Below are 27,884 nucleotides of genomic sequence, written 5' to 3' on the forward strand. Positions count from 1 at the left end.
TGCGGCTAATCCTAAAACACTTATTATAAATGCTTTTTAACAGTTATTCTCCATCCATTCTCTTTGAGGTTACTGTCCTTCATGCTAGTAGCTTTCAGAAAACAAAACAAAAGCTGAGGGTTTATATCCCAGTGCCGCTAAATTTGTTGTACTAAATAAACAAATAGATATGACCAGTTAGATTATAATTCTATTCCTTAACTCTAAGTCAAAAACTGAGCTCAAATTTTCCACAAGTTGCTACTTTCCATTCAGTAACAGATGCAGCAGCCTTACTAAATGTAAAGAATGGAAGTTGCACTTACTTTTAAGGGGCCTTACTTAGAAGTCTGGTATTACCTAAATTCTCTTTAAAAGTGCTTGCACGCTGCAGGGCCAGGGCTTGTCATATATCATTCCAATTCTCACTAAAAACAGGGCAACGTTAAACAGACTGCAAAGAAAAACATGTTCAAAAAGAAGACATACATCGATAAGAACACTAACGTTTACTTTTGAAAATAAAATATAAAATGTTAGTTTCCATAAATCCATACATGTTTCAGGAATATGAGGAGTTCAAATATTACTGAATCAGTATGGACTGAAGATAGACTATTTTGACACCAAATGAGGACTCCAGTTATTTTAACTTTCTAAAAATGTTAATACATGAAAAGACATTACATCTAAAATTCAACAAGTATGGCAAACTGTGTGTGTGCAAGTGCACTAGCTTAAAAATATAGAATACTAACCACGCATAAAAGAGGATGTGCCTTATATATTCATAAGATGTATGCACGTATGAGTACGCTTTCACTAACACAATGCAGATAAGAGAAGGCAGCTTAGAAATAGTGTTTTGAATATAAAAAGTTAACTTTGTAGAAAATTTATATTTTTGCATTTTCAGCAAAAAGCCATGCAAAAAGGGCAAGAGTTTTAAACTTAAACAATAAAACCAAAAGGTCTAACGGACTGAAATAAATGTTCAAAAAGATTTCAGATCAAGATAGGAACTGAAATTACATCAAGTGACACTTATCAGGTCTTCTCTTAGAAGATGCATGACTCCTACAGTGACATCTGAGAGAAATGTTTAAAGCATAAAATCAGCTTCCCAGATAAGTGTATCATTCTATTAAACAGATTCAGGAAGTAGTTTCAAGAGCTAGTGCTTAGAACTAACTTATTGCATGAGTTTGAGGCCACTAAAAAAGAAAACAACCGATGCTAGCACAGAATGAAAAATTTTTATGCTATTAGACCAATGGCTTTGATAGTAAAACTGGTGAGGTTTTTCTTATGTTTTTAATTAACTACTCTGTCACAAACAAATTTTTTGTTTGGCTTTGAAGTGAGAGAGATGTCATTAGTTACAACGTCTGACCTCGTCCAGTATATATTCTGGAAAATGCAGGTTGCACACTTGTAAACCATCCAGCTTGCAGGGCATCCGCGGGTACTCATCTTCCTTCCACTTGTTTTCATCTGGATCAAAAGTGAGAATGGAATCGCTGTAATGACCGTTGTAGCAAAGGCCTCCAAGAACCATTATTTGTTTGTCCAGCACAGTCACACCATGGCCACTTCTACCAATTGGCATGGATGCCAAGATGGTCCACTGATCAGTCTCTGGGTTGTACACTTCTGTGGAAGGGCAGCCCTGAGATTCAAAAGAGGCCCTCAAGATCACACAGACACCACCAAAGACATAAAGCTTGCCATTATAAGAGATCATCTTGTGAAAGCATCTCGCGTAATTCATCTTGCTCTTGTTCTCCCAGCAGTTGGTAACAACTTGCGTTCTTCTGGTCCGCTGTTCTATGGTCCCTTCTTTACTGGGGTCAAAGACGCACACTTGCTTGGAGGTGGATGATGAGGTGATTCCACCAGTGATATACAACTTGTTATTGAGCACTGTCCCCTCGTGTCCATATTTGTTAACTGGATAAGGATCCACAAATTCCCATTTATCATTGATGATGTCATATCTCTCAGTTGAATAGAAAGTCTCATCTCTGGTTCTGCCTGCTACAGCGTAAATGAACTTCCCAATAACACCAACTGCAAATTCTGAACGCGGTACAGACATATCTGCCATCCGGAGCCAAGAGTTGTGTCTGGGGTCATACCTGAACACTTTGGAAGAAGCATGGAATTCACCATCTGGGCCCAGTTCTTCCCCACCCAACAAGAACACGAAGTTATTGATAATAGCAAGGCAGTCCGGGCGCAGGGGTACTTGGGGGCCCTCTAGTTCCCACCAGACTCTTGGCTTCTTTAAGAGGAGTATTTTACTGTTAACCATGCTATGTCCAATCATTCCTCGGAATACTGTAGTTTGGGGTTTGGCAGAGCGGATGCGGCTTGATTTCATGTCCAACAAAGGCTGATGGTGAATGTTCTGAAAGTAATTCAATGCTTGTTCAACTTCGTAGCGCAGCTGTCGAGAGTATCTGTAAAATTCTGATGTCTTAACCTAAGAAAAAAGTAATAGAATTTAACCAAAAGAAAGAACATCAATGGCACATAAAACATCAAAGCCCACTAAGATGGTTAGTGTAAGATTTTAGGCTTACTTTACTGAAACTGCTTTTCCTGTTAAGATCACGAACTTTTTTAAAGCTCTTACCACATTTGTTTTTTGCAATCTATAGTTGTAATAACCTATGCACATTTCCAAGCTTTTAAAAGTAAACAAGTTACTTTCCAGGCACAACCTAAATTCCTCTAAAATGTATTAATCACCATTATATGTCAGGCCCGTGGCTACAAAGACAGACAGAGGTGTCACAGCAGAGAAAAATATGACCATGGTTTTCTTAACCACAAGGAACAGTATAAGAATCACCACGACTGAAAAATTTGGGGAATTAAATTAGCGAGTTAGTAAAAACACACAAAATTCTCAGTAGGTTTTTCACATAAAGACTTGGTATCACCAATTATTATAGTTAAGAATTCAGTTAAGGAAACGCCATACTGTTTCCACAGAGGGGAAAAACAAAAAGAATTCAGTTGACAAGAAAAGGTCAATTTTTTTCATTTTATTTTTTAAGTTAAAACTACCTAATTAAGATGATTGCTAAGATTTTATAAAGCACATTTTTTTAAAAATATATATTTTATTGATTTTTTTACAGAGAGGAGGGAGACGGATAGAAACATCGATGAGAGAGAAGCATCGATCAGCTGCCTCCTGCACAACCTCCCACTGAGGATGTGCCCACAACCAAGGTACATTCCCTTGACTGGAATCGAACCTGGGACCTTTCAGTCCGCAGGCTGATGCCCTATCCACTGAGCCAAACAGGTCAGGGCTAAAGCACACTTTTAAGTATTGTGCTAATGCTACAGGTAGAAATAAGAATAAGCCCGGCTGGTATTGCTCAGTGGTTGAGCATCGACCCATGAACCAAGAGGTCACCGGTTCGGGGCACATGCCCAGGTTGCAGGCTCGATCCCCAGTAGGGGCTATGCAGCAGGCAGCCGATCAATGATGTTTCTCTCTCATTGATGTTTCTCTCTATCTCTCTCCCTTCCCTCTCTAAAAATCAATAAAGGAAAAAATAATTTTAAAGGATAAGATGTGGTCTGTTTCCACAGAGAACTTAGAAAAATATTTGGGGAAACAAAAACAAATACACATTTACCAATAAGTAAATGAGGCAGTTGACAGCTATGAAGCTGTACAGCACATCTGTGAGTGCTACAGAACTTTAGATATAAAACATTATCAAACTGGCCTGAAACATCCAAGGGAGTACTTTATGAAAGTGATAAGTTGAAAGCCAAGCAGAAAAAGGCTGTATCATATTTATATAAAATGAGAGTCTTGCCATTTTTTTTCAAATTATAAGAGAAAGTTTATTTAGAAAGTTACAGAGGTAGTAAAAGTGAGCCACATAAGAAATGGGCTAAGAAAACAAGTTACAAAGGAAAAAGAGGGAAAGACAAAGGCAAAGTAATGCGTCTGGGGAGATCAATGGGGCGGGGGAGAGGCAAGGGTACTGCTCCAGAGAGGGAGAGCACCAAGAGTCTTGCATTTTAAAAATGGATCTCCTAAAATCAAAAGATTTTATTAATAAAAATGAATAGTTTTTTCATTTTCTGTTAATTTCTTCTATGAATTGACTAATAGTGTGCCTCACCCATTTTCTCATTTTTTCTTATTGATTTATAAGAGCTAAAACGCAATAATACCCTGGAAATCAACAAGAAACAAACCTCCAATTAAATATTTAAGAGCCTACTGTGCACAGCCAGTGGTCTGAGAGCTACACAGGTTTTGAAGTATAAGAATCTTGTCCAGCATAGTAAGCACCATGTCAAACAGCCCAGTATGGTGATTAAGAGTCTGATTTAAGCCCTAGCCAGTTTTCTCAGTGGTTAGACCGTTGTCCTGGGGACTGAAGAGTCACGAGTTTGATTCCAGTCAAGGGGATGTACCTTGGATGCAGGCTCGATACCTGGCCCCAGTCAGGGCACATGCGGGAGGCAACCAATCGATGTGTCTCTCCAAAATCCATGTTTCTCTATCGCTCCCGCTTCCTTCCATTCTAAAACTCAATAGGAAAAAATATATATCCTCGGGTGAGGATTAACAATACTAAAAATAATCTGATTTAGGAAATATCTGACTTTGGGACTCACAAACTGTGCAATCTTGAGAAATTCAACATCCTTAAGCCCATTTCTTCATCTGAATTACTGGATAACAATAGTATCTATACCTCATAACCCTAAGAAAGGAGATAAGCAAGAAAATATAAGTGAAAAGGACTTAGTATGGTGTCTGTCATAGGGTACTGTAAAAAAAATAATAGCAGTTACTAGCTTTTTTACTGACCAGGGTACATCTGTTGCAGTGTCACTCAGCTTAAGTCAATGCATCTGCTGATGTGCTTCCCCGTCTGTGTAAAAATTCAATCTTTCAGAAAGTAGAGGAGAAATGAGAGAAACTGTTACTTTGGATCTAATCCTCACCAGTAATACATGATTAGTAACATATCAGTAGAAGGAAGCTTTAGAGAAAGCAGCCAGCAGCCGTGTTGTTTGGAGAACAAGAAAGGAAGGGGAATGATGCACATATTGGACAGGCAGATTTCAAGTTTTTCAAAGAAAAATTAGGATCGATTCCAAGATCAGAAACTGTGTAAAGGCTCTCAAAAGCTTGGAGGTTCTCAAAAACATGATGCTGACTGCATGAGGGGAAGAAAAAAGTAAAGTATCTAAAAAATCTAATGTGCTGCACAGAGCTTTCTGGAATTCAGATGTTAAAAAACCACTTACAACAGATGGTAAAAACACACACACATACACACACACACACACACACAAAATACGCCATAAAGTGTTAGTGGAATGGAGCTGTAAGAAAATTGTGAACAAGGCTAAAGCCTCTGAATGAATTGTGACTGTATAGAGTGCCAGATATTGAATAAATGGTAATTTAGAGATTAAAGTAAAAAGTAGAGAAAAAAGTGAAGTCTCCCCTGGATGAGGTGGTTAATGTAATATTAACAAAGACAAACAGCCTTACTCCTATTTTATTTCCATTCTCAGCTAAGAATGTTTTATTCTTTCCAATCTGAAGATCAAATACAATGACTAAGAAGAAACTTAAATCCAAGATGGCTGAGGAAAAAAAAAGTAAAACCAGCTAGATATCCTCACTGAGTTCAAGTCATTTGATCTCACAAATCACATCCTGGGATCCTGAGAGGCTTCACAGATAAGACTGCTTAATTGCTTTCTGTAATCTGTGTCGAATCGTGAAGAATGGGAGAGGACTAGAAGCCAGATTTCTCAACTACAGAATGGTTAGCTCAGAGGTCTTCAAACTACAGCCCACGGGCCACATGCAAATACAAATACTGTATTTGTTCCCGTTTTGTCTTTTTACTTCAAAGTAAGATATGTGCAGTGTGCATAGGAATTTGTTCATAGTTTTTTTTTAAACTATAGTCCAGCCCTCCAACGGTCTGAGGGACAGTGAACTGGCCCCCTGTTTAAAAAGTTTGAGGACCCCTGGGTTAGCTTGAGGCTGATCCTGGATTGTTAAAAAGAAAAAAATAGCACTTGCAAATAAGAAACCACTACACACTAGGAGACTCACTAAAAAATGCAAAACTGACCATTTCTGGTTTAATTCTTTTTCTTTTTAAAAAATATGGAATGCTTCATGAATTTGCATGTCATCCTTGTACAGGGGCCATTCTAATCTTTTCTGTATCGTTCCAATTTTAGTATATGTGCTGCCAAAGTGAGCACTCTGGTTTAATTTTTAACTATGTAAAAATAGAGGATGAGAATCTATGACTTCAGCAAAGTAATCATAAAGAAATGAGAAACACTGAAGACCCAGGAACCACCTGAAACTACAGCAGTAATCGTCTTAATGCATTTGGGGGGTAGGGTGAAGTGGTAAGAAGTCCACCGCTTTTAGCAGATACTCCAGGGATCCACCAACTCCAAATGTAAAGATTTACCTGACTCTATCCTCAACATGAACTAACAATGTATGACTTGATAGCTTTAAGAGGTAATAAAATCATGGACAAAAAAAGAAAAAAAAGGCAATCAGTCCAGCCGGTATGGCTCAGTGGTTGAGTGTCAACTTATGAACTAGGAGGTCATGATTCAATTCCCAGTCAGGGCACATACCTGGGTTGCAGGCTGGATCCCCAGTAAGAAGCGTGCAGGGGGCAGCCAATCAATGATTCTCTCTCAACATTGACGCTTCTATCCCCCTTTCCCTCTCCCTTCCTCTCTCTGAAATCAATAAAAACATATTTAAGAAAAATAATAAAATAATAGACATCCCATGTTCTCCATTCGGGTGAAACCACAATTAAAAGTGTTCAGTTCCATCACTACACTTTAGACATCGGCAAAACAGACCATGTCTGAAGATGGCAACTGTTTTAGGACCAATAAGTAGAAGTTAGGAGGATGTTTGGCCAATAGAAAAAAGAAGAAAAAAAAAGCTTTGTACTTAGAACTGTCAAGATAATGAATGTTCATTGCATTATTATCTCTAAGAGCACAAAAACTGGGAACAACTCAAATATATATCAATAAGACATTGGTTGACCAGGCCGGTGTGGCTCAGTGGTTGAGCACTGAACTATGAACCAGGAGGTCATGGTCAGGGCACATGCCTGGGTTGCAGGCTTGATTCCCAGCAAAGGGCATGGCGGAGGCAGCCGATCAATAATTCTCTCTCATCATTGATGTTTCTATTTCTCTTTCCCACTCCCTTCCTCTCTGAAATCAATAAAAGTTTTTTAAAAAAAGACATCAGTTGAATAAACTCTGGTATGTACCATATGTGGTAGTCATTAAAAAGAATTAGGCTAATCCATATGCACTAATGCAGACATTCAAAATGTCAAATGACAAAAACTGCAGCTAAGTATATAGAATATTCTCCAAAAAAAAATGAACTGTTTCACACAGTTCCCAGTATATGCAGGGGAAAACATGTATACGTGGATAACATTCATCAGTGAGCTGCTGGGGACTTGCCCTTTTTAGATTCCATGTAGGTCTGTATTTAGCTTTTCTACAAGGGCTACATTAATAAAAAGTATGGGTACATATTTTCTCAAGTCAGGGACTATCTACCTCCAGAGTCAGTGAGCATCCTGCCACTGGAGGTAGTCCAAGTGTGACCACATATTAGCACTGAAGAGGGATTCCAGTGTCACATGAGGTCTAGGAGAATGGCCTGTAATGGCCTTCCACCTTCCAACTCCAGGGTCTTGCAGATCCCATCAAACTGGGTCAGTTTAACTGCTTCTCAGAGTTAGTTTCCTCTCTCATTTTATACCCAATCTTCTGGTCCCTTTTCCTCTTATCCACTCATTCAATGTGCTCCTTTGAAACTTGGAATCCAAAGAGTTTCCAAGATTTACTTCATCTCTATGTTAAAGTCCAAACTGAAGCTACATATCTGTATCCAGTCTGTTCTAGCTCTAAGCCTCTGATAAAGGAAGTTGTGTCGTTTGAGATAGCTGCTTATACCATAAAAAAACCTAAGCAAAGGAATTTAGCACCTACTTCTCCCCAACAAGGCCAAAAGTTCTAGATCTATCTTGTCCTTTTCCCAGGGCTATGTATTGCTGCAACTTTCCTCTAAAATCACACAATGTCAATAAGCATAACTAGTTTCTTCTTTCATTATAAAGACATAGAATTAATGCCTCCCTGATAATTCTGCACAAAATAATTACAGATATTCTCTGCTTCATAATAAAAGATGGGAGGGCTAAAACCCTTCTATGTGAATGGAATCATTCAAAATGCATTCATAAAAGGAGCTATCCAACAAGGAACATGTGGCTCATTTCTTCATAGAGAAAGCATTTCTGCCATTGTTCACTCCTCATATAACAGTTAAACTGTCTATATATCAGGTCCTCTCAAAAGAAAGATATGGAAAGAATGACATTTCTTTCATGTTCTGAACTACTTTTCTTATCCTTTCATAGGATTAAAAAAGTTGTCTTGTTTAGAACCTTGGAAAGAATATATTATCATTTTTCTTGCTTTGATACCTTAAAACTATTACAGAAAGCATTTTGTCTTATTCTGAATACAAAATGAAAGCACATGTCTTACAAACGGATCTGACAATTTTAAATTGGTCATTTCCTCCTTTAATCTTCTTTTAATGTAATTCTGCATATGCACATATGCATGTAATCAGAGAAAATTTGAGATATTAATTTTAAATGTGGTTCTTGTAAATACATATTAAGTCAAAGAAATAATAACTAGCCATTACCACTGAGCAAAAATTCCATGTCTCTACCTTCACTGTCAAAATGTTACATAATCTGTCGGGCCAGTGGTGCTCAGTGGTTGGGCATTGCCCCAGAAACAGGATTCCTGGTCAGGGCACATGCCTGGGTTGCAGGCTCCATCCCCAGTAGGAGCCATCTGTGCAGGAGGCAGACAATCGATGATGTTTCTCATCAATGTTTTTCTTTCTCTATCCCTTTCCCTTCTTCTCTCTCTAGAAATCAATAAAAAACTTATTTTTAAAAAATTAAAAACATTTTAAAAAGATCTCAGGTCTTAGGCTGTGAACAAATATCCAGTTTAGATATTTCCCTTTATGAAAGGAATCAGTTGCATGAATAGATACCTCTTTGGCCCTTCCTACTCCAAAAATGCTAACCTAATTTTTGAAATGTGTAAGGTGTCATATGTTAAGACTGGGCACTGGTGGTTTTATCACCCCCTCTCCATAATCCAATCTTCTGAAAAGAAATATCCAAAAACAACGAAGTTACTATCATGGGGCTTTAGTGGTAAAGCAAATGAGATCTTTGGGAACTAAAGCTACATTTGATATAATTTTAATACTCAGTAAAATGTGGAGCAGTCTTTATATGTTATATGATGAAAGCATCTACCTGTTATTAGAAGTCTATTTATAAAACCATGTTCAGAACTGAAGCACAAAAAAGTTAGGTGTAAATTGCTTTAAATTAACCCGTTTGCTCTGAAAAACAGTTAATGACCAGGGACAAGATTATGAAAAAATCAGTTCCTGCTAAGTACAAATCCTCTCAGTAGTACTCTAATTGTAGTCAAATACCAAATGGTAGAGTCAAATTTTTTTTTTTATATTTTATTGATTTTTTTACACAGAGGAAGGAAGAGAGATAGAGAGAAACATCGATGAGAGAGAAACATCGATCAGCTGCCTCCTGCACATCTCCCACCGGGGATGTGCCCGCAACCCAGGTACATGCCGCCCTTGACCGGAATCGAACCTGGGACCCCTCAGTCCGCAGGCCAACGCTCTATCCACTGAACCAAACCGGTTTCGGCGATAGAGTCAAATTTTAACAAGGGCTTACCCATCCTCTCTTCTCCTAATAGGCCAGAGTCTAAAAACTTTAGAAGTCAAGTGACCAGAGTAAATGGGGGCAACCCATCAGGATAATCAATCTATCTATCTATCTATAATATATCTATCTAATCTATCGAATCTACCTACCTACCTACCTAAAAGCCTAAGCAACTGTCCAACCTTTCGACCATCTGACCGGTAGCTAAAATGTGCATTGACCACCAGGGGGCAGACGCTCGACACAGGAGTTGCGGAGCTGCGGTAACTTGGCAGCATGGTTCTCGGGTGACACACCTGGAACCAGAGAGGAGGGAGCCCGATTCCAGGGGGTGTCACTCAAGAACCATCCTCTCGCAATTGAGGACCCCCTCGGGAGAGCCAGTTTTGGCCCAATCCCCGCAGGCCAGGCTGAGGGACCCCATCAGTGCACAAATCTGTGCACCTGGCCTCTAGTGTTCTAGTAAGTTTCAGCACAATCTGGTTAATTCTCTAGACTTTCAACTTTTCTATAAAGTGACAACTATTTAATTCAAAAATAAATGTGCTTAGCCTAGCCAGTGTTGCTCAATGGTTTGCATCGATCTAAGAACCCCAAGATCACGGTTCAATTCCTGGTCAGGGCACATGCCCAGGTTGCACACTCAATCCCCAGTGTGAAGCCTACAGGAGGCAGCCGATCGATGCTTCTCTCTTATCATTGATGTTTCTATCTTTCTCTCTCCCTTCTTCTCTGAAATCAATAAAAATATATTTAAAAAATAAATAAGTTTTTTAAATGTGCTTAAAAAGTCTAAGTTCCTTCCAATTTTGGTGCAATGGTAATAGAGCACCACTGGAAATTAAATAAGTGCACAACCCTAAAAGGTAGAAAATAATGAAATTAAAAAAAACTTAAGACTACCTTATTATCCGATTATACTAATATTTAGGTAGTACAACTAAGTTTTAGAACTTATACCTTAGGAGGAATTCTTCTATTTATAGAAATAGTCTCAATCATGTAAATATTTTATCTATAAATATGGTAGGGCAGAAAGATAGCCAAAACAAAGGTTTAATCTAAAACTAACTGCTGGCCCTAGCCAGTTTGGCTCAGTGGATAGAGTGCCGGCCTGTGGACCAAAGGGTTCCGGGTTCGATTCTGGTCAAGGGCACGTACCTTGGTTGCAGGCAGGCCCTGGTCTGGCCCTGTCTTTCCCTTTCTCTTAAAATCAATGGAAAAATATCTTCGAGTGAGGATTAACAAAATAAATAAACAAATAAATAAATAAATGGTAGATGGTATTAAGAAAATTTTAAAAATTAAAAATAAAGCTTCTGAATGATGAAGGCTTACTTATGACATTTGTAACATTTTCTGAGTAAATTTTTAATATGAGAATTAAAACTTTAAAGCCCAAAATGTTAGTATTTTTCCTGGCTTCTTTCCTGCTCCTAAACTTTTCTCCATTTTTCTGACTTCTCTGATCCTTCCTTTTTTATTTCTGGTTATCATTTCTTTTCTCTTTTTTATCCAATTTATTAAAAAAGATTTTCTCACCCTAACTGGTTTGGCTCAATGGATAGAGCATCGGCCTGCGGACTGAAGGGTCCTAGGTTCGATTCCAGTTAAGGGCATGTACCTTGGTTGCAGGCACATCCCCAGTAGGGGGTGTGCAGGAAGCAGCTGATCGATGTTTCTCTATCCCTCTCCCTTCCTCTCTGTAAAAAAAAAAAAAAAAAATCAATAAAATATATATATTTTTTAAATCAATGGAAAAAATATCCTCAGGTGAGGATTAACAACATAAAAAAGATGAAGCTGATTCTAATACATTTTATTTGACCCAATATATCATTTGGACATGTAACCAATATAAAAAATTACAAATAAGGTAATATACATCTGTTTTGTCACTGTAGTCTTTAAAATCTCAATTCAGACTTGTCAAATTTCAACTATTCAATAGCCACCAGTGCAGTCCTAGAGTCATAGATATACACTAATTTTTATGTAAGAATAATCTTAATTTTAACTCTTTAGTTAGCTTTACCCCCAATAAATTAAATGGAACAGCTCTAAATTTTTTAAAAGGGGAGGGAAATTTTATGAATCCAAACGAAACACAGAATAGTGTAAATAAAATTTTGATAATTTTAGTCATAGGATTGGACTAGTTAGCCTCCTAATATAAAAAAGAGCGACATATTCCAAGTTTGGTCAGAGTTGTTAAATGGTTTTCCAAGACTAACTCTGGCATTGCAGTATTTCCTGTAATTGTTCCTGAAAAAAACTGGTGCTAAAACGGAGATGTGTTAACAAGAAATATAATAGAGGAACTAAATTAACACCTACACAAGAAAATAATCTGATAAATCCAGAATTTGGAACACACTAAGACAATGAGTGATTTATCTAAAACACACACACACACACACACACAAAGTGCTTTAGCCCGTTTGAGTCAGCGGATAGAGCATTGGCCTGGGACTGGAGGGTCCCAGGTTTGATGCCAGTCAAGGGCATGTACCTCAGTTGCAGGCTCAAGCCCTGGCCCTGGTCGGGGTTCATGTGGGAGGCAAGCAATTAATGCGTAGTGTCTCTTTCTCTCTCTCCCTCTCCCTTCCACTCTCTCTAAAAATCAATGGAAAAATACCCTCAGGTGAGGATTAACCAAAAAAAAAGGGGGGGGGGACAGACATAACAAACAGCAATGCATTAGACAGACATGATAACAAACAGCCATGCATAAACCATGACTAGATTCTAGGGCAATTTGGGGACAACTGGGAAAATTTGATTATGGACTAGCTATTAGATGATATTAGGGTCTTACTGTGAATTTTCCTAGTGGAATGGCATTGAACTTAGGTAGAAAAACGTCCTTATTCAGAGGAGCAGCACATTAAGTATTTAGGAATAAGATGTCATGATGTTTGTAACTTATTTTCAGAGATTCAGCAAAACAAATCTATGTAAGGCAAATATAAGCCTAGCTAGGTAGCTAAAGTCAATGTGGTAGAACAGTAACTATTAACCTACAAGATATGTTTACGAGTGATCATTTTATTCTTTCAGCTTTTTCATATGCTTAGACAGCCTCATAATACAAAGCTTTAAAAAATTTAAACCTAAATGTAAAAAGTGCGTATCAATATTCCATTTTTCTAAATTTCAGCAAATAGGATAAAACTACAAATCAAAACTGTCTATGCATTTCCTCACATAGTCTCTCATACTAAAAAAGAACCAGCACAGTTATAACATGTCTTTATTTCTGTGCCCTTTCTGGCATTATAATGGATATTAAAACAGCCTTGTTTGAGACCTGCAGTTGCTAAGCACAGGGAATATAGACCCAATTTCCAAGCTCAAAATACAGGGTTGGGCAAAAGTACGTTTACAGCTGTTCATATGGAAAACAATAAAATAATTACTAATACAAGAATAAACTCTAGTGTTTTGTGTACTCACAACTATAAACCTACTTTTGCCCCACCCTGTATAATGGTGTGAAATAGTCCAAATTCTTACTTCCTAACCAAATTTTCCAGTTTAGTTTGATTTCTGAAGTTTTCTTACTAGAGATAAAGTCTCAAATCTAGCTAACTTAGTGTTTTGCAACATTTTGAAAGCCATAGATTCTTTTGATAAACATTAACTCATCCACTAAGACAAGAATCACTAACTACCTTCCATTTATCTTACCAGTATTATTAAAATAAAATGAAGATTTCTCAGTGGCCAGAGCCTTATTAAGTTTTCCTAAGAAATCAACTCAAGAAAGAAGCCTTACAACATTTTCGTTCTGATGAGATTCCCAATACCTGGCCAATGGATATTAACTACCTCCTATGCAAACAATCCATCAGAAGGTACAACTGATATTTTATATGATTTACAAAACTATCTTATGGGTATTAACTTGCAGCCACTGTCACTATTGACCAGCTTGAACTGATAATTGGAATATAAAAAGGTTCTGTAGCTTGGCACTTAAAAATAACTTACTGCTATCAATTATCCACCATATTGTCTCACAAGAGGGGAAACTTTATTTTCTATTTCACAGGTACTTCCATCTAGTTGGAGGGTTTTTCTTTGTTGTAGAAGTGGAAAAGCATTTGTATTTAATGTATAAAGACAAAACAAGATCCCCCCCGGGAAAGAGAGGAATAAAAACAGAAGGAAAAAAATCAAAAGAGACAAAAGATTTACATAGATGGTGTACTATGATTATCACTGAACAAAAATAATTAAGAAATGTATTCTTTAGTTGCAATTATTTCTGCCTTATCAGTACGTTCTAAGAATAAAGGTAATAAAATCCCAGAGAACTGAGTTCTCTATTAAAGTATAAATATTCATTTACTCTCCCTTCCCTTTCATGTAGAAAAAATAAAAGCATACGCTAATGCTATTTCAAAGGGAAAAGAATATGCAGGCTGCTCTTATTCGAAGGCGCAAATCTGTTTATTTTTCAAATGGTATATACGGCCTTCTTTTGCAAATATTATATTTTTATCACCAGGTTTGGTAACTAAAGCTTAAGAACTATTTAACATGAAGGGTGTCGACCAAAGCTTTACAAATGCTTTCTAGAAAGAAGAAAAGATGCAAGATAAACAGAGCCCCAGAGGTAACCATGTGATTAGAAACCAATTAAGTTAAGCAATTACTGAAACTGCTTTCTCTCCTTTGGGCAAGAAAAGATCACAAGTGAGACTGATATAAAAATGAAAAATGCTTACATGCAACAAGGCCAAGGCTGCTTTGGAGAAAAACTATTTTTACGATAGCAGAACTATTACATGGTAAAAAGTGCACAGTTTGATCAATATAGATAAAGAATTTATGATCTATTTGTTTAGACATGCAGAAACAATGGTTTCAGATATAAATATAATTTTCATGGTTAAATGTAGTTAGCATGCACAGTGAAACGGGAAAACAGAACTAAGTAAGAGTAGGGGACAGAAATCGCCACTAGAACCTACTGGTTTTCTAGAGCTATTTTATGTTTTCTTACATTTTAGAGGAATATGAAACTGTATTAATGCATCATTCAGAACTGAAAATCCACAACTCTAATTTCAGAATGTATTATTTAAATTTTTTAAAAAGAGAACTAAAGGAAAAAATGTATGTGTTAAGAAGTCGTACATTTTTTAAATAGTAATATGCAATAAAGAGATGAATTCATTGGGGAAAATTGAGAACTAGCCTCACACAATTCAGAGTTCATTACTTAGTGAAGAAAGAAGAGCCAAAGCAAGCTTGTAATATTTTGGGCTAAATAATTGTGCTTCAACTTTAAAAGAACTTTTAAAATGAAACCACTCCACTACTTACCTAGTTCTTCTTTCACCCACAAAATGTTTTTAAAAACCTAAATGCACAAGCTGAAACAAATTAGACTTCTTAGACATCAAACTATTCTTATCAACTATTCATTCTCTTTTTGGCTCCTGACCAAGCCTGGGAATCTTATCTATAAAGATATCCTGCCTTAACTAAATGAGTACCATCTATTGCTTTCGAATGCACTAACCTTCTCAAAAACACTGGATGGGGTCATCAAGCAAAACCTGATGTTCTGAATAATGGTATCGGTATGTCTCCAACGTCTTCTATCATGCCGCAGCCAAGACTGCACAGCCTCGTACAGCTCTATCTCTGGGAACCTGCTCAGATGATCATTATCCAAATAAGACATGAGCTTCTCAAAACTCAGATAAGACAGGAAGTCAGGCCTGGACATGAGTGGCACAAAGTTGTCTAGCAGAAAGGATTCCAGCTTCTCCCTAACTCCCTCGATGTTCACACCGAAATCATCTAAGAGTCTCATGATTTCGGCACAGTTTTCTAAGCAGATTTTCGCTAACAGGAAAGAGCAGCAGAACTTCACCACTTCTATAAGTTGAACATACATGGCAGCCTGAAGAATCTCATGAACGGTATTCATACTCAGTTCTATAGTACCATAGTACATAAACTGAAGTACGTGGCTGAAACCAGTAGCAGTTAGACCTTTTAAGTGAATTTTGTCCTGATCACGCTCCCGCATGTCTGCAGTAAACATAATTCTGAAGTAGTCACTCTGGGTGGCCAAAAGTGCTTTATGGGCATGGAACTGATGGTCATCAATAACCAGAGTGACATCAAGCAGCAGTCGCTCCTCATACAGTGTTCTGAACCCAGCAGAGACACTGGTGTCATGGAGGGAGGAACAGAATCCTTCCATCTCCCCTGCCATGAATCACCTGGAAAAAAAGTAATCAAAGAAAACTGTGTTAATCATTTCCATGCATTCTGAAGACATTATTAACTTAGAGCTTAAACAATTTTTTATAATTATCTCAATTCCACTGTCTATGTCCTAAATGTACAAGCCTTTTGGGAGAAGATAACCTAAAGATTTGCAGGCTAATGTTTTTGGCTTCCCTACCTGGGGAAAAAACTTTATTAAATATCTACCAAAAATGGTAAATTGTTAACTTACAAACAATAATATGCCTATTTCATTGATTTTTTTACACTGCTCGCCAAATATATCTAAACATGTCCCCAGATTAACAATACAAAGAGGATGTCTCAGTCAAATATTAAATTATGAGAAAAAGAGACAGAAAAGAAATTTAAAAAGTACACTGTTGACCTTGGAAACTCCTAGAACTGTACCCAAAGGACTCACATAAATATGCCAAGTTGTCCACACAAGGTTTTTCTTTCTAGCCTTATTTACAATAAAAAATTGGATAGTATTCAAAAGCCCAATAACAAGATTATTAAATAAATATGGTACAGTTCTATAATGGATTACTATTAACAACTACCTATTCTGACAAAGGATATCTATTAGGTACTGTTATGTGGAAAAAAGCAGGCAACTGCAATATACACAATATATTTTCAAAAATTAAATACACATGTATATGTTTAGATGAGAAAAAGTCCAGAGGATTATATACCAAAATGATGTCCCTGGATAGGAGAGTTCAAAAATTATTGAGGTTTAACTTCTCCTTTTTACTTACCTCATTAACATTGCTTTTAAAAAGTATCATTGCTTATATATTTAAAATATGAATATGTAAAAGGAAATTAAACCACATTTTCAAATATCACAGAAATGAAGCCAAGATAGTGAAATTAAAATAGATCTCTTAAGTAAAGCCAAATAAACCAAGTCAGTCTATTAGAGACTGTTTATGAAGTAATTTTCTCCTTTTCACAGAACCCCAACCCAGACCATCTATCCTCTCAATTCTCATCCTCACACAGCTCTGAGCATCCTCCCCAACGACCCATCTCCCCATCTCAATTCCCTCTCAACCCTTTCCACTGTGCCCAGTGGAACCTTGCTTCAGTGTAAACAAACTCCCTTATAGGCTTATGCTGGTCACATCAAGTTTTCTCTGGAGTATGATTTAAATAAGAAAAATACTATTCTATATTCTTCCTAGAACAAAGTGCTCTCCTATAGCTTACAAACCTATCTCCTAAACCTTCTCTTATCTTTCTACTGTCCTTTTTCTAAAACATGGCCTTTCACTCAGATAAAAAATCCATCATCTATTTCTCCTTGTCACTTATCTATCATACTAGAGGCCTGGTGCATGAAATTCGTGTATGGGTATGGTCCCTAGGCCTGGCCAGCAATCAGGGCCGATCGGGGCCTTCCTTTGTTCTGCGTCACACCCCCTCGTGGTCAGCGCACATCATAGCAAGTGGTCGAACTCCCAAGGGGACAATTTACATACCAGCCTCTTATTATATAGGAGGAGGATACTCACATCCTGATCAATCTCTCCTCCACATTTCCTGACAACTTTGGCACCTGGCTAAGAGTCATATCCTACACCTCTTTAATGCTCACATAAGATCATTCATCCAAATACCTAGAATCAAAGCTCCCTGAACACTTCATCCTACAACCTCCCCTCTTCCTCCATTTTAAAACCTTATTCCCAAACCTGTTGGACCTCACCACAATCCAGAAGGGATCCACACCTGAAATCATAACTGTTAACTTCCCAACTCTCTGGCTTAACCTCTTTCTCTCTTCACTTGCTCAGTCATCTCCAAACTTTACCTCTGTCCTCCCCTTTTCCAGCTTAGACCTCCTAGTATGAGACTCAATTTCTCAAGCTCTTTCCTTTCCCTGATTGGTTATTTGGACTATGAACCCTCTACAATCACCTGCTCTACCTCCTTCTTGAGGGAAACCATCACTGCCAATCTCACCACTCTACAATCAATGCCTCCCCCTTTATTTATTAAAAGAAAGAGCCTCTCTGTATGCCAGGCACAATGTTAGATACGGAAGTATATGCCTTTCAGGAATCATCTCTGTACCCTGGATTTGGCAGAGCCTTCAGTTGCTGAGAGTGAAAAGGCAGCTTCCACAGACAGGCTAAAAACACTACACTTCTCCACTCTTGTGAATAGGCTATCACTAGATTTTACTGTTGCTTCATCAATATGTTGTCTATGAAGTAAATATGCACCAGCCCCAGTCTCATCCTGTTTGAATTACTCTTCCATGTCCAATTAAAAAGGTGATCTACAAAAAAATATGTTGTCTATGACACCGTGTATTTAACTTCTTAACATATTAGTCCATGTATTCAGTAGTTATCCCAATCTGGTGTCATCTAAAAAAAAAACAAACACAACCGTTAACAAACAAAAGTCTAGCCCTGACGGGTTTGATTCAGTGGATAGAGCATCGGCCTACGAACTGAAGGGTCCCAGGTTCGATTCTGATCAAGGGCATGTACCTTGGTTGCAGATACATCCCCAGTAGGGGGTGTTGCAGGAGGCAGCTGATTGATGATTCTCTCATTGATGTTTCTAACTCTCTATCCCTCTCCCTTCCTCTCTGTAAAAAAATCAATAAAATATATTTTTAAAAAATAAAAGTCTGAAAGAATCATATACACAAATGGTTAAAAAAGTTACCTTGGCCATAACTGGATTGGCTCAGTGGATAGAGCATCAGCCTGCAGACCAAAGGGTTTTGGGTTCGATTCAGGTCAAGGGCACATACCTTGGTTGCAAGCTCCTCCCCGGCCCAGGCACTGATCAATGGAAAAATATCCTTGGGTGAGGATTTTTTTTAAAAAATCCCGTTTTTTAAAAATGGTTATCTTGGGATAGAAGAATATCAGGAAGTTTTACCTTTTCCCCCTCTTTTCACTAATTTGTTTTTTTTAAAAAATATATATTTTATTGACTTTTTTACAGAGAGGAAGGGAGAGGGGTAGAGAGTTAGAAACATCGATGAGAGAGAAACATCGATCAGCTGCCTCCTGCACAACCCCTACTGGGGATGTGCCTGAAACCAAGGTACATGCCCTTGACCGGAATTGAAACCAGGACCCCCCCAGTCTGCAGGCCAATGCTCTATCCACAGAGCCAAACTCGTCAGGGCGCTAATTTGTTTTTTAATCTATCTGCAATGAAAGTGTATTATTGTTTTTGTAAAAGTCCATTTTTTTATCTAACATAAAAAAATATAGCATAGCATAGCAACATAGCATAGCTCATCACTCGGCTTCATGACACTGTTTTTTAAAATGTTATAATTGATTTTTTAGAGCGAGGAAGTGATAGAAACACTGATGGGCTGCCTCCTGCACGCTACCCTTCCTCCCCAACTGGCGATCAAGCCTGCAACCTGAGCATGTGTCCTGACAGGTTATCTGAACCAGTGACTTCTTGGTACATAGGTTAATGCTTAACCACTGAGCACCACTGGCCTGACACTATTTTCCTGATTCTTTTCCTAGTCTTGGGCTGCTTATTTCTGTCTTTCCTAAGTTCATGTTCCTTAAGCTACTCCTTAATCACTGGTGTTCCCTAGGATTCTGTTCTTGCAGCTTTTCTTTTTTCTTTTTCTTTAAATATATTTTTGTTGATTTCAGAGAGAAAGAAACATCCATGATGAGAGAGAATCATCGGTCGTCTGCCTCCTGCACGCCCCACACTGGGGATTGAGCCCACAACCCGGGCATGTGCCCTTGACCAGAATCGAACCTGGGACCATTCAGTACACAGGCTGACCCTCTATCCACTGAGCAAAACCGGCTAGGGCTTGCACCTTTTTTTTTCATCTCATCTAAGCACTGTCTCCCTACGTGATCTCACCTAAACCCATAGCTTTCACTAATACCTTTCTTTACTGTTACCTTGACAATCTCCATCCTCATACCAGTACTCTAGATAGCAGATCGCCTGTCACTTCTGGATCCCCACAGGGATCTCAAAATCATTTCTAAACAGAATCATAATTATATCTTCCCCCAACCAGTTCTTTTGTATTTCCCATCTTATCAAGAGGCATTCTAGGTGCCTCTTTGTCCCCATTTGTCTCTAAGTTACCTTGAAGTCTTACTGATTGTACCACATCATATGTTCATTTACTTAAGACAGCAAAGTATTCACAAGATAGAATATCAAAATTTTTATTAGTACTTCATTAATCCAAAAGCTATATACTTTCATTCTGGAAAAGCACAAGAGAGCTATCTATAATTTGGAAAACAGTATGAAATATTTTAGACCCTTCGAAAAACTACTTTACTAACACACTAAAGATTAAAGTAAACTATGGGACTTTTCCCCCAAAATTGTTTTTAAAGGTAAAATTTAATGAGCTTAGAATTTTCTAAGTGATATGAGGCATTGCACACAAATGAGTACCAGGATAAAAAGGTAGTGTCTGAATAATCACAAATTCTGGTTATCAACATCACACTGATTATCAATTTCCAAAATAATTAGAATAAAGTAAGAAATTAAACTGGATGAAAAGTTTAATATTTCATTATCTTTCTCAGCATCATTATGGATACCAATTATTACTCTGACTCATCAAGATGTATTGGTCACATTTAATGGAGATTTAATAATAGAAGGCTACACATCAGCGTTCATATGCTTGAGAGTAGACTGCTTTGTGTTTCATTAATCTATTTCAACAGTGCTTAAAACCATATATTTCACTTCTTGTCAAAGTAACTCTCTATTCAACAGTTCCATCTAAAGGAAATTTTTAAAAAGAGATACTATGCGGCGGGTGGCTCGGTTGGAGCATTATCCCATACACCAAAAAGTTGCCGGTTTAATTCCCATCAGGGCACATACCTAGGTTGCAGGGGGTTTGTTTTTTTAATTATTTTATTTTTATTGATTTCAGAGAGGAAGGGAGAGGGAGAGAGAATCGTTGATCGACTGCCTCCTGCACGCCCCTACTAGGGACTGAGCCCGCAACCCCTGACCGGAATCGATCCTGGAACCCTTTGCTCCACAGGCCGGTGCTCTAGCCACTGAGCCAAACCAGCTAGGGCTAGGTTGCAGGTTTGATCCTACGTCAAAGAAAAAGTGAAAGGCATGCACTGTGTCTAACTGGAACTGGAACTTCTGCTGCCACGTGGCCTGAGTATCATAGAGTTCAGTTCCCCCTCACCGGGCCCCCTGCACCCCGCACCCCTCACCGCGCACCCCGCACCGCGCACCCCCGCGCTCTAAGGTCTTCTCTTCTGGGACTGAGTCATGGGTTCTGGAGACCGGACTCACCACAGAGGATGAAAGGGGCAACGACGTGGTCACCTAGGTTAGTGAGGGGTGTCTCCCCAGCGACACGCTCCGCAGAAGCTGGGCTACACACCAAACGACAGAAGCACAAGATGGCGGACGCAGGCGAAGATGGGGGACGCAGGTGACGTCAGCAGACGCACAAGATGGCGGAGACAAAGAAAAGGAAAGCAATCTAGAACACAGTCTTAGAATCAGGTTTCTCTTCAAAGAGCCCTATGGATGGCATTAGAAACCAAGATCTCGGGATATCACTTTTGCACCATCATAAAGTTAAAATATATGTGAAACTATCTTAAGTTGGGGAGTGTGCATGTGTGCAAGCTAGCGCGCTCGCAAGTGGGGGGGGGGGCTGGAAGGGGGAGACTGCCCATTTTAAAACTTGCACTGTTAGTTTTCCTGCTGAGTTAACAAAATAATGTTTAATACCAAAAAAACACGGTCAACTCAGAATAAAGTTGAGAGGATAGGGAATGCTCCCCAACACCTTAATTTTTAAAGTTCCTAGGCCTAGCTCTATTTCTGCCTTTGGGTTGTGAAAGAAATCCTCACATTCTTAGAATAAATCCTCCCTTTTTTACTACCTTAGGTAGGTTTTCCCTAATACAGTATAAGAACAGAAATAGCTCTACTTTTTTTTGCTAAGTCGGCGGCGGGTCGGGTGAGTGGGTGGGGCGCGCGCGGCGGGAAGAGGGCGGTGGGCCCTTCACGCGCGGGGCCAGTCCGGGGACCCGCGGGCCGGGTGGCCAGACCCTCGCCCGCCCTGGCGCCAGACCCGTCGGAGCTGCCAGGCGTCCCTGGGCCCCTCCGTGCCGCGCGGCCGGACCCCCAGGGTCTCGCTGAGCCCTTCAGACCGGCGCCCGGTGTGGGGGCACGGCCTTGGGGTCCGGACCCGCGGGGTTTCCGAGTGGAGGCGCGGGGGGGTGGGGGGGGCGCCGGCCTGCCGTGGGCTGGGTAGCGCGGCGGCGCGTTCCTGGTGGGAGCGCCCGGACACCTGCTTTCCCCCCAGGGGAGCGCTTCTCGCCCGTGTCCGCATCGCCACTGTGCTGACGGCGAGCGGGGCGGGGGACGGGGGGCATCAGGGCCGGCAGGAAAGGGGAGAAGGCGGCCGTCCCGGGACTCACCTGCTTCACGAGGCCCGGGACGCCCCACAGCCAGAATGTCGGGGCGGGGGCGAGGCTGGCAGGCACCGGACACCCAGTGTCCCTGCGAGTCTGCCCCGCTGTGCCCCGCGGCCCGCCCCTCGGAGGCCTGGGACTGGGAGGGCCGCTGGGAGCCTGGTCCCCGCTCCGGAGACCCTGGGACCTGCCTCCCACGGGTGCCTTCAGTTTCCCACCCGCACAGGAGACGACCGTCTCTCGGTCGGTAAATAAAATGGCAGGTGCCCCTCCGTTCCTGCCACTTTCAAAAAAAAAAAAAAGAAATAGCTCTACTATTTTATTTATTTACTTTTATTGATTTTGGAGAGGAAGGGAGAGGGAGAGATAGAAACATCAGCGACGAGAGAGAATCACTGATCGGCTGCTTCCTGCACGCCCCTGCTAGGGACTGAGCCCGCAACCCCTGACCGGAATCGATCCTGGGACCCTTTGCTCCACTGGCCGGTGCTCTAGCCACTGAGCCAAACCAGCTAGGGCTAGGTTGCAGGTTTGATCCCCGGTCAGGGTGTGTGCAGGAAGTAACCCAACCATGTTTTTCTCTTTCATCTATGTTTCTATCTCCTTTCCTCTCTCTCTAAAATCAATAATAAAATATAGCCTCAGGTGCGATCTTGAGGGCGGCAGATTATGCTTTCTCAAAAAAAAAAAAAAAAATCTAGGTTCCAGATACTTACACTATGATGGAAACAACATACGTCAAAGAAGCAAGAAAAAAAGAGGGGGAGGATTGGTAATCTGCGAGTCAAAATTTGATCCTAAATATGTAAACTCAGTACCCACTCTCCTCTGGGCACCCACAGCCCACCGACCGGGGGTTCCCAGCAGACAGGTTTCCACCCTGCGATCCGACCCTGACCAGGTGGGGAAAATGAATCAAGATGAATACCCTTTTGTCAAAGATTTAGAAGAGAAAAATTAAGGGAAAAAGAGAAAGGCATGCACTGTGTCTAACTGGAACTGGAACTTCTGCTGCCACGTGGCCTGAGTATCATAGAGTTCAGTCCCCCCTCACCGGGCACCCTGCACCCCGCACCCCGCACCGCGCACCCCCGCGCTCTAAGGTCTTCTCTTCTGGGACTGAGTCATGGGTTCTGGAGACCGGACTCACCACAGAGGATGAAAGGGGCAACGACGTGGTCACCTAGGTTAGTGAGGGGTGTCTCCCCAGCGACACGCTCCGCAGAAGCTGGGCTACACACCAAACGACAGAAGCACAAGATGGCGGACGCAGGCGAAGATGGGGGACGCAGGTGACGTCAGCAGACGCACAAGATGGCGGAGACAAAGAAAAGGAAAGCAATCTAGGGCACAGTCTTAGAATCAGGTACCTCTTCAAAGAGCCCTATGGATGGCATTAGAAACCAAGATCTCGGGATATCACTTTTGCACCATCATAAAGTTAAAATATATGTGAAACTATCTTAAGTTGGGGAGTGTGCATGTGTGCAAGCGCCCGTGCGCTCGCAAGTGGGGGGGGGGGGCTGGAAGGGGGAGACTGCCCATTTTAAAACTTGCACTGTTAGTTTTCTTGCTGAGTTAACAAAATAATGTTTAATACCAAAAAAACACGGTCAACTCAGAATAAAGTTGAGAAGATAGGGAATGCTCCCCAACACCTTAATTTTTAAAGTTCCTAGGCCTAGCTCTATTTCTGCCTTTGGGTTGTGAAAGAAATCCTCACATTCTTAGAATAAATCCTCCCTTTTTACTACCTTAGGTAGGTTTTCCCTAATACAGTATAAGAACAGAAATAGCTCTACTTTTTTATTTATTTACTTTTATTGATTTTGGAGAGGAAGGGAGAGGGAGAGATAGAAACATCAGCGACGAGAGAGAATCACTGATCGGCTGCTTCCTGCACGCCCCTGCTAGGGACTGAGCCCGCAACCCCTGACCGGAATCGATCCTGGGACCCTTTGCTCCACTGGCCGGTGCTCTAGCCACTGAGCCAAACCAGCTAGGGCTAGGTTGCAGGTTTGATCCCCGGTCAGGGTGTGTGCAGGAAGTAACCCAACCATGTTTTTCTCTTTCATCTATGTTTCTATCTCCTTTCCTCTCTCTCTAAAATCAATAATAAAATATAGCCTCAGGTGCGATCTTGAGGGCGGCAGATTATGCTTTCTCAAAAAAAAAAAAAAAAATCTAGGTTCCAGATACTTACACTATGATGGAAACAACATACGTCAAAGAAGCAAGAAAAAAAGAGGGGGAGGATTGGTAATCTGCGAGTCAAAATTTGATCCTAAATATGTAAACTCAGTACCCACTCTCCTCTGGGCACCCACAGCCCACCGACCGGGGGTTCCCAGCAGACAGGTTTCCACCCTGCGATCCGACCCTGACCAGGTGGGGAAAATGAATCAAGATGAACACCCTTTCGTCAAAGATTTAGAAGAGAAAAATTAAGGGAAAAAGAGAAAGGCATGCACTGTGTCTAACTGGAACTGGAACTTCTGCTGCCACGTGGCCTGAGTATCATAGAGTTAAGTCCCCCCTCACCGGGCACCCTGCACCCCGCACCCCGCACCCCGCACCGCGCACCCCCGCGCTCTAAGAACTTCTCTTCTGGGACTGAGTCATGGGTTCTGAAGACCGGACTCACCACAGAGGATGAAAGGGGCAACGACGTGGTCACCTAGGTTAGTGAGGGGTGTCTCCCCAGCGACACGCTCCGCAGAAGCTGGGCTACACACCAAACGACAGAAGCACAAGATGGCGGACGCAGGCGAAGATGGGGGACGCAGGCGAAGATGGGGGACGCAGGCGAAGATGGGGGACGCAGGTGACGTCAGCAGACGCACAAGATGGCGGAGACAAAGAAAAGGAAAGCAATCTAGGGCACAGTCTTAGAATCAGGTACCTCTTCAAAGAGCCCTATGGATGGCATTAGAAACCAAGATCTCGGGATATCACTTTTGCACCATCATAAAGTTAACATATGTGAAACTATCGTTAAGTTGGGGTGCGTGTGCTCACGCGGGCGTGTGTGGTGAGATTGCCCATTTTAGAACTTGTACTGTTTTCTTGCTCAGTTAATAAAATAATGTTTAATTCAAAAAAATCAGTCAACTCAGAATAATGTTAAGAGGATAGGGAATGCTCCCCAACACCTTAATTTTTAAAGTTCCTAGGCCTAGCTCTATTTCTGCCTTTGGGTTGTGAAAGAAATCCTTACATTCTTAGAATAAATTCTCTCCTTTTACTAACTTAGGTAGGTTTTCCCTAATACAGTTTTAGAACAGAAATATCTACTTTCTTTTTATTTATTTTTATTGATTTCAGAGAGGAAGGGAGAAGAATAGAGAGAGAAACATCAATGAGAGAGAATCATTGATTGGCTTCCTCCTGCATGCCCCTATTGGGGGGGAATGAGCCCACAACCCAGGCATGTGCCCTTGGCCGGAGTTGAACCTGGGACCCTTTAGTCCGCAGATCCACTGAGCCAAACCCCTAGGGCTAGCTCTACTTTCTTGGTATTATCTTTTCATCTGCAAAATTAGAGCATTCAACATAATGATATCTAAAATTTTTAATCATAAAATTATCATTTAATCAATTTTACATGATTTTACAACTATATAATGAACTTCTATAGATATGCAAAGTAAATAAACTATAGCTATTTTTCAAGTCATAACAATGCACTTGTCAAGTTTATCTGATCTAAACTGACCTCAAAAACTGTTTATGTTTTTTAATTGATTTTAGAGAGAGAGGGAGGGGGGAGAGAGAGAGAGAAACATCAATGCCAGAGAGAAATATAGATTGGTTGCCTCCCCTGTGTATCTTGACTAGGACCGAACCAGCAACCTGAGTATGTGCCCTGACTAGGAATCAAAATGGTCCACTTTTTGGTGCAAGGGATGACACTTCACTAAGCCACACCAGCCAGCTGAGACATGTAGTAACTTATTTTCTACATGAAAAAGCTTGGTGCATCTATCAATAAGACCAACAGCTTTAGAGCAGTGGCAGTATTTTACACTTTTATGGGAAGTATATGTTCAAGTAGCAAGTGATAAAATACACAGTGATTAACTGACGAACATGATATAAGTCTCCGAACATAAGTAGTGAGTTAAGAGTACAGGTCTGGAGTCAGCTATGTTTGAATCCTAGTTCTACCTCGTATTACTTCTGTGGCCTTGGGGCAAACTGCTTAGCCTCTCTGTTCCACTGCCCTCATCTGTGAAAAGGCAATACTAATATTAATGGAACCTACCTCATAGGTGACTGTGAGGATTAAATGAGTTAATACATGTAAAGACAGAACAGTATATGGCCCTTAAGTACTCCATAACATTAGGGCTTATTATTAGACCCCTTAATGGTGCTACTGAAACCAAGATAATAAACCTGATCCCTTAACAGTTTATTTAACTCTGGAGAAACCCTTCTCCCTAGCAACAATACTTATAATCCAAGCTCACCTTCTCAGTACTCTCTCAGGGATCCAGGTCAACTCTAACTGGACTAATGAAGTACTAAGTCCACAGGTGAAACTTTTCTTCAAGGTCATACAACTAGTTAGAAATAGAGTTAAGACTAGAATCTGATTTGCAAAAACAAACAAACAAACAACAACAAAAAAACCCACACATGCCTAGCTGATGTGGCTCGGTGGTTGAGCACTGACCTATGAACCAGGAGGTTACAGTTCGATTCCCAGCCAGGGCACGTTCCAGGTTGCAGGCTCAGTCTCTCGTGGGAGGCATGTAAGAAGCAGCCAATCGATGATTCTCTCTCATCATTGATGTTTTTATCTCTCTCTCCCTCTCCTTTCCTCTCTGAAATCAATAAAAATATATGTTTTAAAAAAAACACAAAATACTGTGGTTAGAAAGAACAAAAGCTTTGAAATCAGAGAGCTTGCTAGTACTTACCACCTGTGTGACCTGGAGAAACTTAGTTAACTTCCTGACCTCAGTTTCCACCATTAGGAATAATAATCATCATCTTAAGTTGAGGTGGTAATTAAATGAATTAAGGTAAGTTAAATGTCTAGCCTCAAGCAAGATACCCACTGGAGGTCAATCAATGCTGGCTTCCCTTGTCCAACTCTTGCCTAATGCTCCTTATCACCCACAAGACCATAGTAACTTGACACCCCTCCAATTTTCCTCTATAGACTCCACACCTCCCTAAAGTTTATCACAATACAAGTCTATGAGAGATTAGGACATGTACTAGTAGTCAAAACACAGCCTCATTTTGCAGTGACATTGTTTTCCATTTTTTCTCATCACACAAGTAAAATTGTCTAGCTTTTCTAGGCTCCTTGGGCTTTTCT

The 27,884-nt window shown here is 40.3% G+C and overlaps 1 protein-coding gene across 1 annotated transcript; it reads right to left on the bottom strand.

The window, feature by feature from the left end:
- On the bottom strand, positions 1-27,530 carry KLHL15 (kelch like family member 15). The gene is made up of 3 exons (XM_081081128.1): positions 27,231-27,530; positions 15,385-16,096; positions 1-2,464 (listed from the first exon to the last, which is right to left on the bottom strand). Exons 2-3 carry the CDS (start codon positions 16,087-16,089, stop codon positions 1,355-1,357), a joined length of 1,815 nt encoding a protein of 604 aa, XP_080937254.1. The 5' UTR covers positions 16,090-16,096; positions 27,231-27,530; the 3' UTR covers positions 1-1,354.
- Between the last annotated feature and the right edge of the window lie 354 nt (positions 27,531-27,884).

Source organism: Myotis nattereri (genome assembly GCF_964212035.1).
Source record: "Myotis nattereri genome assembly, chromosome: X".
NCBI classification, from domain to species: domain Eukaryota; kingdom Metazoa; phylum Chordata; class Mammalia; order Chiroptera; family Vespertilionidae; genus Myotis; species Myotis nattereri.

Coding starts and splice junctions, on each gene's coding strand:
- KLHL15 (XM_081081128.1), bottom strand. CDS start 16,089: ATGGCAGGGGAGATGGAAGGATTCTGTTCCTCCCTCCATGACACCAGT. Junction 2,465..15,384: donor CATCCAGTGTTTTTGAGAAG/GTTAGTGCATTC, acceptor CTTTTTTCTTAG/GTTAAGACATCAGAATTTTA.